Source organism: Vigna unguiculata, chromosome 3 (genome assembly GCF_004118075.2).
Source record: "Vigna unguiculata cultivar IT97K-499-35 chromosome 3, ASM411807v1, whole genome shotgun sequence".
NCBI lineage: Eukaryota > Viridiplantae > Streptophyta > Magnoliopsida > Fabales > Fabaceae > Vigna > Vigna unguiculata.
In genome coordinates this window covers 49,514,784-49,528,998 of record NC_040281.1, presented here as the reverse complement: position 1 = coordinate 49,528,998, position 14,215 = coordinate 49,514,784, and the positions used below count along the sequence as shown (strand labels likewise).

Sequence of the window (14,215 nt, the reverse complement as noted above, 5' to 3'; positions counted from 1 at the left end):
TCGAACAAAAAGTGTAATTAACTTTCATAAGAAACTATTGACCGTGTTTTTTTTTTTCTTAAATTTTTCCCATACACATAAAATCTATTACATTTCGTCTTTTTGTTTTATTTTTAATACCACTTTATTTGTTTTCTTTACATAAAATGTATAAAAGAAAACATGAATGAATGAAAAATTAGAAAGAATCGCAAATGAAATCGGTGGCATGTGCCAAGTTTACATGGTTGAGCGTAGATTTTGTGTGTTTGCTTTTTACAATGAAAGATGTGAAGAACACCTCGAACAGAGGAAAGGAAGAGAAAGGAAAGCAGAGAAATGGAAGAAGAGTCACATGTGAAGGTGGGCACGAGAGAAAAGAATAGCCATGACAGACAAAGATGAAAGATGGTAGATAAATGTAAATCCTAAATTCCTAATCTTATGTCACTCTCTTCTACTATGCTATTATATAGTAACTTTGTGTGTTCTTATTAGTATTGGTTAATTCTATGAGACGTTATGTCATGAATTGCAGTCATTGTCAGAGACACCTCACACCTCATTGCAACACTCCAATCAAATTCATATACCAATTCCCTTGCCTCTTTTTCTTGCCGAGTAAAATTTGTGTTCTGTACATTACCATGTGTTTGATTCTTGCTCCATAACATTTGTTTTTTAAAAAAGTATTATTATATGGATGTCGACTTTTTTTATCTTCAAATTAAATATAGTAGGAGAATAAGTTTTGATTATGCTCCATTTGTCTTTAGATTTAAATTTTTTATTCAAAATGTTATTTAAGTCTTTTATTCAAACTATTAAAATAATTAGATTGTCATAAATTTAGGTTTATAAATAATTCGGAATTTGGTTTTAAGTTCTCATTTTAATTTATTTTGTTATTGGATAAATTATATAACACAAGAACACAAATTAAGTCTAATGAAACATTGGATACAAATGATAAAAAGACATAATATATGACATTAACAAGGATATCATAAGACATGTTTGAGAAAAATGAAAATGTAATGACCTTCATTTTAGAGACAATTAGTTCTCAGTTCTCAAAGATGGTATCAATAAAAGCACAAATAATCAAAGTTTGTATATTCGTTGCAGTGATGTTAGAAATGTAAAGTAAGCTTAAGAGAAAGGTATATCCTTCAACATGCATATTAAATGTGATCCTACAAGTTGTTGACATAAAGTCAATGATACTCTGAAAATATTGTATGAATGGTATGAAAAACAAACATAAAAGTCTCTTTAAAAACATATAAATAGAAGTAGAAAGATATGTCTTCCTAAGATTGCAGATTGCAATAATTTGTTGAACAATTTTAGTGTTTTTGTTAAAAGATTGTCTGTTAGACGACATTAAATGTTAACTTTATCCGTAAATTCTTTATTTATATGGAGTTAGAAAATTATTATTATAATAATATAAGTTAATAATTATTTTAACAACAAAATAATGAAATATATATATATATATATATATATATATATATATATATATATATATATATATCAGATTTTATCACAAAATAAAAATATTAAAATTTTAAAATATGGTGATTCTATGTCAATAAGTTTTTCTTCTTCAAATATTTTTTTTTTCTTCTAGAAAACAATGCTATAGATTAAAAACACGAATGCATAACTGTATGCTCATAAGCTATTTTTACTTTTTTTTTTATCACTAAGTTATTTGGAATACTGTCTATTGCTGGATAACATTTCAAAAAACTTCTACTTTGTTTGATAGGTTTAAAGAAGCTTCTTTTACTAAAATAAAAATGTTTGAGGAAGGACATGTTTTACTAACTTAATGTCTTTTTGAAATATATTACTTTTAAGCAGCTTTTGAAGTTATAAGCTCTTAATCTTTTTTTTTCCTTCTTCTTGTTAATTAGTTTATTTAAAGTTTATCATTTATCTTCCAGATGTTTAAAAGCCCATAATACTCTCTTTTAGTATTTACTCTCTACAAATATAATTTATTTATAACATCATCAAAATTATATTACCAATTTTTTTCATTTGTAACTATTAATAAATATTTTTTTTTTTGTAATTATTTGTAGTTGTTAATTTAGTGCACATAATTTTTATTACTTTTACCCTTGCACATAATTTTTATTACTTTTACCCTTTATTTATATATCTCATCTTCTTATTTTAATTTTAAATTTTGTAAATATTTTTAAACTCAATTAGTCTCATCTTCAATAAAAAATTTATGTGTGATAAAATTATAAAAAATATTTATTTTAGAATTAATATGTATAAATATATTTTATTTTAATAATTAATAAAAGTTGATATTTTATATTTTTTATCATGAACAGAAGTGAATAATAATATAATATTATTTTAAACAAATTTATGCACATTAACTAATTTGTTAAATAATTTTAAATTAAAATTAATGAATCAAATTATTATTATCTTGTTTTAATATGAAAGAAAATAAAAAAAAACTAAATTTAAAATCATTTATCATTTGGAAAAATATATATAATAAACTACTAAATTTTGAATTATAGTTAAATGATTAAATGTGTTTCAATTTCTTTATCTCATTTATGTTATCAGTCAGTTTTTTAGCCCCTTACAACTAGTTTAATAGTTGGTAATAAATATTTTAATTTACTTAACTAATTTATATTTTCTAACTAGCTTATTTACTAGTTTTAAAGGACTCTCTGGGATTATTTTATTTCCTTAATCTTTTCAATTTCAAAATTAAAATGAGTGGAATAGTGGAATACAGGATCAGTGTGTTCATTTTGAAATAAATAATTTTAAAATATATTTATTGAAAAATAGATAAAATTTTCTTATTAAAATAAATTGAAAGCTACTTAATTTTAAAAATAGTGTGTCAAATACATACAAATTACTAATTTTTTATTTTATTAAGAATAAATTTTTTTAAGTAAATAAACACAAATAAACCTGCCAGAACAATAATTAGTAATAAGTATACCGTGTTTATTACATAAAATTCAGATCGATCATTGATTATTAACCGAATAATTTTGATAGACATATTTTTTTAACTAAAAGACAGTAATAAAATAATTCAAAAATTATACTTGAATTTTGTTCTTTTAAATCTTCGAAAGGACTAAATTTCTTGAATACCTTTAATATTATTCTTCAATTAAAATAAATATTTTATTTTAAATTGACCATTGAATATAAATAAAATATTGAAGTAAAGGAACACCACTGAAAAAATATATATAATTAATATAGTTAAAAAAATATTACTAAAACATTTATGAGGCAACATCTAAGAAATTAAAACTAAATTCTTGTATAAAAAAATGTTAGCATTTTTGTTATGATGTAAAGTAGAATCTGTTCATGCAATTATTTTGTAATCAATGTCCTTTCCACACTTGTTGACCCAATCTTAGAAAATTAAGTGTTAAGACTAATTTATTTTTGTCTTTCTTCTCCCATTGTTGTAAAAGCTTTGCAAAAAAATCAAGACACTTACACTCATAGAGATCGAGGATTCGTGTTACACATTCAACACGCTTTCACTGCAAGGGATACGGAACACATTATAACACAGATTGTTCTTTGGTGATATGAATAACACTGAAATAAGATTTTTGAAGGGAAAATCAAAAACACACTCACAAAAGAGAAAGGAAAACTTTGAAAGATGAAAACTTCATGATTACGGAGTAAATAGCATTTATAACGCGCCCCAGTTTCCACTCATCGTCGTCAACTGCCACCCTGTCTCCCTCCCCCTTCCCTTCCTTCAAACTACGCTTCAAACACGATATTTTTCCGATATTTTGACGCCCCAATCCACTCGTGATAACTCTCCCACTTCTCTATCTCGCGATAACGAATAACAATAAAGAAAAGAACAATGGAGTGCGGATGGAGAAGCAGACTCAAACTGAAACCTGGTTCTTCGCTTCACTGGTCTTCACTCGTCTCACGCTGCAACAAGTTTCTTTCAAAGTTAACGAAAAAAACCACTTAATTCTCTTTTATTACTGTTCCACCCACTCCTTTATTGCATTGCTCTGTCTCTATATCTCTCTCATTCTTCTTTCTATTCATTCACTTCTGATTGCAACAACCCAAACCTCATACTCACTCACTTTTTTTTTTTTTCTGAAACAAACCCCTTTTATTAATTGTTTATTACTATTGAATTAAATAAACATTATCTTCATTTTCTTATATTTAATGAATGCATCTTTTCTCATTCCACATCCCTGGCTATTAATTAATCCTCCTTCATCGATCTGCTTCTTTCTCAGTTTCAGAGCTCTTCATACCTTACCTTACCTTTCTCTCTTTCATTTTTAAAGAACCCTAAATTATTATTCAGCTCTTGTAGTTTTCAAATGCACTTTCTGTTCCAATGAACAAGTGAATAAGAAACCAAAGAGAGAAAGAGTAACAGGGAGAGAGAAGGCTTGAAAATGCGCGTGAAGGAAATGCACCCTTTGTGCTGCATCTCGCTGGAAAGTCCAGGGATCGGGAGCGACTCTCCTGAACCCGAGGCTGCCGCGTTGTCCAGGACGAGGAGTCTCCCGGCAGGTGGATCTGACGGCATTGCACGGCGGGGATCCGAGGCCACAGTAGCCGGAGTTCTCTACAAGTGGACCAATTACGGTAAGGGATGGAGATCCCGCTGGTTCCTCCTCCGCAATGGCGTCCTCTCCTATGCCAAGATCTGCTGGCCGGAAAATCTCAACCTCCTCTCTCCAGTGGACGAGGTGCGCCTCATCGGAGAAGTCACCGCTAACCGTCTTGCCAGAGATGCCGCTACCTTACGGCGCAAGAGTCACAAACCTCCTTCGTCCTCTTCCTCTGCCGTAGTGCATCTCAAGGTATATGATTGTTTAATTTTCATTATCAATTTTTTTAATTATTTGTTTCCGTTATGATTATGGAAATTTACTTAGGTTTATCTTTCGTGCTGATCTGAATCACTCGATATAGTGTGGGTCAGGTCTCGGTCTCGCTTTGGCAGTGTCGTGTTCACTGTTTTTGGCGCTACCTGCAACTTTCCTGTAGAGGCAACGTTCTTTCTTTCTTTTTGTTTCAAAAATAAAATAAAATTCCTACAAATACGTAGAATAAACTTTTCTTATTTGTTTTTTTTATTGGATGCGATGATTTCACCTCATTGATTTCCGACCATGAAAATTATCAAAGCCGCTTCAGATTTAGATTATTCTTGTGGCAGTGTAAAAAGGTGGAAGAAAACCTGAAAGAAGCTCGGATGCCCGAGCAATAACATGGAAACCCGCGGGTTTCTATTAGGCTTTTATTTTTTTTCAATTGCCTTTCTTTCTCTCTCATCTGGTCTCCTTTCCAAATTCTAAGTTGCAATGCAATGCAACTTTTTAATTCCTGTTTTACAGTTTTAACTGGTTGTTAATGTGTAGTGGGTCACATCAACAGGTGGCCGAGGAGGGTAGGGATAGCCTACGATTAGCCCTATGGCATTAACTTGCGGTCACGTCATGCATCTCTCTGCCTTCCCTTCGTTCACATTGGTTGGAATCAATCTGCTTCTGCAGCTGTCTTAAGATTTCACTGCTTCTTCCTCACTTGCACTATTCTATCATCACTTCCTTCACTTCGCACTTTTTCATTGCGATGCCATCTTTCTGCAAACTCCAACCCCTTTTTTATCTCTTCCCATTTTAGCTCACCAGAGTGAAAAGTCTAAAGAAAATAACACCAATCTGGAAACTGGAATCTAGCAGCAACTTGCATTGGTTTTGCCCTTCAAAGGTAAAATGACAAGGACGGATATTTTTTTTTGTTTTCTCTTTTAATATAAGGGTTTAAGTTGAAGACTCTTTCTACTTGATGAGAGAAAAAAAATTAACAGTGGGGTGATCTAAAGAGATGTGTAATTAGGGATCTCGTACTCTGTGTGTCTTCCGGGTGTGAGGTTCCTTGTAAACTGTAAAGCTTCGACCTTGCTTTAAGAGGGAGAAAAACCGAAAAGCAATTTCAGTTATTAGTTTTTTCTCTTTTATATATCGTTAGAAAATTAAAAAAGTGAAAACATATGGAAAGGTTCCTCTTTTGTCTTTGTCAACAGAAATATGTTTACGTGGGACTTGCCACCATGGTGGTGGGGCATCGTCCAGTTCATTATATAATGTCTTTTTTTTTAATCTTTTAAAAAGGGTGCTGCTACTGTTTAAGGTCAACAATATTCAAGAACCACTCTTCTTCTCCCCGGATAAAAGGGAAAAACAAAAGGAAGTTGGAGACAGTAAGTTTTTGTTTTTTTACATCATTACCTTCTATCTCAAATCATTCTAGTCTAGTAATAGTAGCATCATGCCGTGATGCCCCAGTGAGGTAATTTCGTTTTCAAGCTTTCTGTATAAACTTAATTTGTCTTCTCAAGGTGGGCTCTCTTCCCCACTTGTGTTTCTCATGGGGACATGTCTAATAATAATCAGTCTTCCTCGCTGTTCTGGTTGTTGATAGCTGCTGTTGCTGCAATGTTTCGTTGTACTGCAAACATTGTATATGAATTTAGAAATATTTGAAACCTCAATTTGTTATACGTCATTAGATTTTACTGTTTGTGTTATATTTTCTGTCTTTTATTTTAAATAGAAAAGAAAATTGGGTAAATAGTGGTGCTTCTTCGGGGATTTGAAATTTAAGTTATCCTGTATGAATCCTAAGCAGATCTCGTCATTCAGAGAGAGCAAGTCGGACGATAGACGGTTCTATATATTCACAGCAACAAAAACTCTCCATCTAAGAACTGATTCAAGGAAGGACCGTGTGGCGTGGATTCAAGCTTTGGTTTCAACCCGAGAATTATATCCACTTCGACCACTCAGCGACCATCTCTCCCTCGCACCGAATCATATATCTGTATCAACCGAAAGGCTTAAGAAACGCTTACTTGAAGAGGGTAGCAGTGAGAGCCTTGTCAAAGAGTGCGAGCAAATTATGTTTGCCGAGTTCTCTGAACTACAAGAGCAACTTCATATACTATGTCAAGAACGAAGGAATTTGCTTGATACAATAAGGCAGCTGGAGGTAATTTCATTACTCACCTGTGTGCTTTACCTTTGGAATTCTCCTGACAGTTTATTTTAAAGCTTGAACCACTGTTACGTATAAGTTTACTCCTCACACATCTCAAATTTGGTGGAATAGCCTATGCTAATCCTCTAAATTATGAGTTGTATTACCGTAAAACGATTCATTATGATTTGTACACACACACACACATACATACATACATATATATATATATATATATATATATATATATATATATATATATATATATATATATATATATTAAAGTTCTGTGGTGGTGAGGTCTTGGGTTGGGTGGATCAACACTGTATTACTGAGCCAGCTTGACAAAAACATTCACCGAAATTACTTGCACAGTAAAAGTTTAATTGTGATAGCCATTCCAAAATACTTTTTCTTTAATGTAACGAGATATTTATTTCTTATGCTTGAGCTTTCACTGTTTTAAACTTTGTTATTTCAACTTTCGATTTTAGCTCCCCAAATTTGTACTAATTTGACTAATGCTGTAATTAAATTCAGTAGTTTATTTATTTATTTCTTGCCATGCGTCCACCAAATGGTGAAAGTTCTATAAAACACTTCTCCTTATTTTTGTTCTTGCCTAATACCCATATATACCTTTGACTAGTTTTAATTTCACTAGATTTATTCTCTCTAAAATTATTGGTGTATTTGTTTTTTTTTTTTTTGGGGACCGCTGGTTATTGAATTGACTGTAATAGTGCATTATTACATCACATTATTGTTGTACTTATTCTGAGTTTGTAAAACAGGTGGGCATATACTCTAGTGATGTATGGCTCTATCTTCTTATGATAGGATACACTATTAATGTGTGCATATATAACACAAATCAAAATTGGAAATTAAAATTTATATATTTCCTAGTAAAGATTTACAATTTTCATCTGATAATGACTCCTATAATAAGAATACAAAGAGAGACAATTTCACACTACAATAAACTAATGTACCCCGCTGCCAAAAGACTTCTCATCATGGGAAAGTATAAAGAGAGTTATTGTACACAACCTTATTTTTACATATAAAAAGAGACCGTTTTCCGAGTTGAACTCGTGACCAATTGACCACCAAGACACAACTTTACTATTGCACTAGGAAGTTAGTACTGCCTCATCATTTCACCTTACAATTTTTGTAAAACAAAAATCCAAGAAATGAGCATTGTTGTTTTTTGGTAGAAACAAGAACTAGGTCTGATTGCATACGTTATACCACACGATGTGTTTGGTTCATTTGGTCATGAATTTTGGCTGATTTATTGGTTTTTCCAATAGTCTTGTCACCAGTAACTTTCTTTGATGGCATTGTTTGCTGATCATCTCCTGCACCCAAACTTATATATGTGTGATGAACCATGACTCTCATAACTGATTGTGATTTGCATACCCCGTTCACGTTTTCCTTCTTCCTAGCTATATATTTGAAGTCTACTCGCTATCTTTTCTGTATGTCAGCATGTGTTTAGTTTCAAGATGTGCAAGGTTTTATTCCTCTGTATATGACTTACTGAACTAGTCTTTTGTTATTGATCATGGACAGGCTGCTAATATTGAACCTGAGGCCTCTGCCTTGCATGACAGTGAATACCAATTAACGAAGAATGGATTTTCAAGTTTAGGACATGGAAAATATAGCGGTATTACGTTATGTTTATGCTTCTAATTATAATCTATACATATGCTGCGATCTTTCTCTTTCAAATTTCATGTAGTTAGCATGTTCCAGCATTCATATTTTAGAATCTTCGTTTTCTCGATAGTGATAGTAGGGACCTAGAGTTTTGTGATGTGTGGTCATGAAGAATATTGCTTACAAACTAATTTTTGAATTATGGAAAGTATTTTGTTATATGTCATTAGAACGTGAATCTATATTTTCTATTTTTCTAATTTGAAACTTTCTTCATGCTGTTTGCCTTTGAACTCGACACATTGATTCTTCAATATTTTAACTAGCTTGTAGATTCAAATTGGCATGAAGTTATCATTCAAAAGTCCAATTGATTGACTATGATTTCTTGTGTATTTTATGTTTAGATAATTATTTTTGGGGTTATAAAGTTTTTTGGTTAAATTAATACATCTTTTTTTAAATTAATATAAAGAAAATAGTTATGAATCAAACCGTTTATTGTTTTCGTTAGTAAGTATTGAAAGCATTTAAGAGGGCGTGTTTAATACTTTTAACCCATGCACCTGGTGTATGTGATGGAAAAAATATGATATTTATGAATCTCGTTATATTGTACCAATTTGTAATGAACTTGATGGACATATTTATTTCAAATTTTGTAATCCATTATAAAGCAGAGAAATAGACAAACTAGTATATTCTTGTTTATTATTGTCTCTGCTGATCATATAAAAGGCCTTCTGATAATTGCAGAAGTATATATATGTTTCGGTAAATATGATTACAATGAACCTTTCTACAACCTTTGATATATATTTTTCACACATACTTTTGATTTTCAGAATGCAGTACCACTGAATCATCGGATGATATTGAGAAACAGGAGATGGAGGAAGTGTCAGATGAAGATGAAATCTCATATTATGACACTAAAGAGTATTTTACAGAACTTAGTTTTAGGTGTGGGTCCACAGGAGCTTTGGATCCAATGAGCAGGTCTGGGTCCATTGATTTGGAGAACAGTCATGTTCGGGAGACGGTCAATGATTTTGGGTACCCTCAGATAGCAAGGCGAAAGAAGCTTCCAGATCCTGTTGAGAAGGAAAAGGGCGTTAGTCTTTGGTCAATTATCAAAGACAACGTGGGCAAAGATCTCACACGAGTGTGTCTTCCTGTATACTTTAATGAGCCAATTTCATCTCTTCAGAAATGTTTTGAGGACTTGGAGTACTCCTTTCTTCTGGATAGAGCTTATGAGTACGGAAAAGCGGTAAGCTATACCTCTTTCTCTTGAATGGGCTATTTTTTTATCTTGCACCGTAAACATGACAAATTTCAAACCAGTTTTGGTACATGACCTTTTATTGTTTTATCGGTCTATTTGATCGATGAATTTCCCTAGGATATTTGTTGTCTCGATATTAGTAAGGAATGGAATGTCTATACCATACTATACTATGTAGTGTCCTTCAACATTTGACTGGTAATATTGATAGATTGATGTCTAATTTTCTTGAAAGGTTTGCTTCATGCTGTTAAATTAGTGAGTTTCCAATGACCAGTGCAACTATATGTAAAAGTTATCGTTTCAAGGGGAAAATAATTGCCAAACTTGTCTAATTTGTTGTTTGTTTGAATTGGCTACAGGAGTTTTACTATTTGGTCAATTTCATTTCCCCGCAGTTAAAGGGAGAGAGGGGGAAGGGGAATGATAATATCTACATGACTCAATTTAAATTCCTGAGTTACTTTGAAATAAAACTACCTCAATGATTTCATACAAATTTGTTTTTTGTCATGAAATAAATAGTTTATATCAATTGCCTCATTGGCAACTGGTGCATTTGCTTTATATATACTGCTCTCTTCTCAGATGAATCCAAGTAATTGACCGGGAGATTTGTGTTAATAATCATTTGGCAACATTTAATTATTCACTTGGGAGATGACATTATTTAATGCTATTGAATATATGTAGCAGTTCAACCCTTAGAGTTCTATTTTCAGGGAAACGGTCTCCTTCGGGCTTTGCATGTTGCTGCCTTTGCTGTTTCTGGATATGCATCATCCGAAGGTCGTCATTGTAAACCCTTTAATCCATTGTTAGGGGAAACTTATGAAGCTGATTATCCTGACAAAGGAGTTCGTTTCTTTTCGGAAAAGGTTAGTTACTTTGAAATTTGATGATGCCGATAATTGGCCGAGATATAGGCTGCTATGTTGCTGTGCATTTTACTTGGGCTAAAAATGTGATACATTCTAGTTTTGGTTTCAATATATATGACTCAACCTTTACTTTATAAAGATAAAAATTCCAATAAATGTATTTCCAAGTAAGAAATGGGACGAAACTGAAGAGGATGTTTTAACTGGTGGCATGCAACTTGCTAACTGAACAATGGTTTTGTCAAGCTAATGTTATTTCATTCTTTTAGTGGGGTAAAACTGTTTAAATTATTATTGGCCCAAAAGATAGTGGTCCTATACAGTGTGCAGGTGAGTCAATTTACCCGCCAGTATTTACTGTTTTCTCAAACAACTGATTACGTGTGAAACAGGTGAGTCACCATCCAACTGTAGTTGCCTGCCACTGTCAAGGTAGAGGATGGAAGTTTTGGGCAGACAGTAACATTCGGTCAAAATTTTGGGGAAGGTCAATTCAGCTTGACCCAGTGGGTGTTCTGACCCTGGAGTTTGATGACGGTGAAATATTTCAGTGGAGCAAGGTGTAAATCGTGAAATGACTCTGTTTACATTGATTATTTGTACTGGCTAGTGCTGCTAGTGACTTGGCTTTCTAAGCTTCACATTATAATATATTTACATTAAATTATAAATAGTTGTTATAAATGTTTTTGTTTCACCTAGGTCACGACAACAATTTATAATCTCATCCTTGGGAAAATATATTGCGATCATCATGGAAACATGGACATCCGTGGCAATCGCCAATATTCGTGCAGACTTAAGTTCAAAGAACAGGCGATTCTTGATCGAAATCCTCACCAGGTAGGAGTGTTCTAGTTATATTTAGTAGAGCTGCTTTGTCTTTTGAAGTCTGATATATTGTTTCTCGTTTACTTGCTAACCCAGCCTGTTCATAGGTTTAGTTTGTATAGTCTGTATTTTTTATTTTCTGTCTTTCTGTCCCGCCCAAAATATCTGAAGGGATCTTATCTTCCGTGTGCTTTTCACCTAACGAATTGTTCATTATAATGTGCTGTATGTCTAATTAGGTGCATGGCTTTGTTGAAGATGTAACGGGAAAAAAGGTTGCTACATTGTTTGGCAAGTGGGATGACAGCATGTATTATGTTAACGGTGAAGCGAATGTGAAGCCAAAAGATTCCACTTTGTCAGAGGCAAACTTGTTGTGGAAAAGGACTAAGCCACCTTCTAATCTCACCCGGTACAATCTGACATCATTTGCAATCACACTGAATGAGCTTACTCCTGGGCTAAAGGTATAATGATGTATTTAATCATTATTCGATGCACCTTTTCCTTTTTCTTCTTATGCATCTCTAATGGTTTGTTATAGCCTTTTCTGATCCCGGGTATTTGATCACGGATTAAAGGAGAAGCTTCCACCCACGGATTCCAGGCTGAGACCAGATCAGCGGCATCTAGAGGATGGGGAATACGAGAAGGCTAATATTGAAAAACAAAGGTTGGAAAAGAGGCAAAGAATGGTATGTTTAAACTCTAACGCTTTCTTCGACAAACGTGCATTCTATTTTTTCTTTTGCCTCACCTTTTATTTGGTGTCCTTGTTTGACCAGGTGTTTCTGAATTTCTCAACTGTGTAAGCTAAACATAGTAATTACTTGGGTAAAATAACCAATTTTGGTTTTAAAAATCTTCCAATTTCTATTGTTACTTTTTAATATTATAAATAATCTTTTCTAAAATTATTTCAATCATTATTTATTGATATGTATTTAGACACATCACACGTCATAAACTATTTCGGAATAGTATAATTGAAATGATGGCTAGATGCGTGTGGCACTTCGTGATACTTATCATTTTTGAAAGAAAATTATAGTAATGATGTCAATAATTTTTTTAATAAATAAGAATAAATTGGATTATATTTACAAAGATTAAAATTATGTTTATGTAATCTTCATATTTGGAGGATTGTTTGGTAATTAGGTTGTGTAGTTTTTGTGAATTTTGTTAACATGCATTACTTATTTTTGAAAGTATGTTAACTAGTTAATGTAATCTTAAAAAGGTAAGTACGCATATTTGTATCTATAATTATTAACTTACACCAGTTTTTTTTAGTAATAATAACTTTTAACTTTATAGAAGCATTAAGTGTAACTTAAAATATAAGTAAGCGTACAACTCTGCTTGTGTCTCGATAGTCGGTTTAGTATAAGTGGTGTGCATTTTGGTTGGTTAACTTTTATTATAGCTGATGGTCATTGAATCGTTTGATGTGGTTGGTTAACTTCATGCAGTCAAGGAAAATGCAAGAAAATGGATGGCAACCTAGGTGGTTCCGCAGAGAAGGTGAAAACGGTACGTTTCGATATATTGGCGGGTATTGGGAAGCGAGAGCTCTAGGAAGATGGAACGAATGCCCAAATATCTTTGGTGATGTTTATGAAGGAAATTTTGATCCTTTAGGTGCATCTTGATTTTAGTTCAGGTAATATTTGCATCTGTTCCAAAGCATGTTTGATAATATCTATAAAACAGCTTCTACCTTGCATGCATGAGAGGGACATATCATAGGTCTTCAAAAAAAGTTCCTTTGGAGATGACAGCTAATACGGTTGCTGTGTTGCAGATAACGATGATAATAATGAATGCAAAATTGTGTGTGGAGGGTTTCCTTGAACCTTCTTGCATGGCAGCAAATTATTTTACTGAATGGAAGGGATGGTAGCCTTTGGGAACCTTCGGAAACGAGGCTCTTTGCAGTTCTGGTAGGGGATTGCCCTTGTGTCACACACACCACTTCAATAACAAAAACAAGGATAGGGATAACATATTAACATCAACCGATTCCATCTGAGAGTTACTCTCCGAACTTAAATGATTTTAATCGCCTGCGGCTGGTGAAATTTGTAATTAGCCTAATGGACCTAGCATTACACGTACACAGCTTTTCAGCAGAAAGCACTGTACTGAGAATATCAAACAGAGGCTGTTACTTCAACTAGATGAGAATATATCTGAGCAAAGTTTTCAGCTTAGTAACACTTGCTTGATTAGTTTGTCTAGATTGTCAGTTTCTATTTCTTAAATTTTGCTAGTTATGTAATTATTTGGGGTGTTATTAGCTTATGTAAGATCCTCTATGTTGATCCTGTTATAGTTACTGATTTAGCCGAAAGATAATCAATTTATTTCGTATTTGTTTTGATTTTCTAATTAATTAATAAATGAAAGAGTCGTTATATCTCCCTTAAAGTGTTTCACTACTATGTTTCACGTTAAAATCTTTACATCGCATAAGTGCATGCGAATGAAAAGG

The 14,215-nt window shown here is 32.6% G+C and overlaps 1 protein-coding gene across 6 annotated transcripts; it reads left to right on the top strand.

The window, feature by feature from the left end:
* The first annotated feature begins 4,163 nt into the window (after positions 1-4,163).
* Positions 4,164-14,112, top strand: LOC114178061 (oxysterol-binding protein-related protein 2A-like). Of its 6 annotated transcripts, XM_028063746.1 has the most exons (12): positions 5,463-5,534; positions 5,689-5,775; positions 6,697-7,056; positions 8,629-8,725; positions 9,564-9,991; positions 10,729-10,884; positions 11,280-11,447; positions 11,590-11,730; positions 11,958-12,185; positions 12,300-12,413; positions 13,194-13,384; positions 13,526-14,112. In XM_028063746.1, exons 1-11 carry the CDS (start codon positions 5,478-5,480, stop codon positions 13,371-13,373), a joined length of 2,016 nt encoding a protein of 671 aa, XP_027919547.1. In that variant the 5' UTR covers positions 5,463-5,477; the 3' UTR covers positions 13,374-13,384; positions 13,526-14,112. The 6 variants fall into 6 exon arrangements, 5 of the variants coding, with proteins under 5 accessions (XP_027919546.1, XP_027919547.1, XP_027919549.1 ...); XM_028063745.1 differs by lacking the exons at positions 5,463-5,534; positions 5,689-5,775 and adding an exon at positions 4,182-4,862; XM_028063748.1 differs by lacking the exons at positions 5,463-5,534; positions 5,689-5,775 and adding an exon at positions 6,181-6,268.
* Positions 14,113-14,215: the final 103 nt, after the last annotated feature.

Bases quoted from the DNA above. Each gene is read 5' to 3' on its own strand.
- LOC114178061 (XM_028063745.1), top strand. From the start codon at position 4,452: ATGCGCGTGAAGGAAATGCACCCTTTGTGCTGCATCTCGCTGGAAAGT. The intron at 8,726-9,563 runs GTATTACGTTAT...TTTGATTTTCAG, and splicing joins AGGACATGGAAAATATAGCG to AATGCAGTACCACTGAATCA. The intron at 10,885-11,279 runs GTTAGTTACTTT...CGTGTGAAACAG, and splicing joins TTCGTTTCTTTTCGGAAAAG to GTGAGTCACCATCCAACTGT.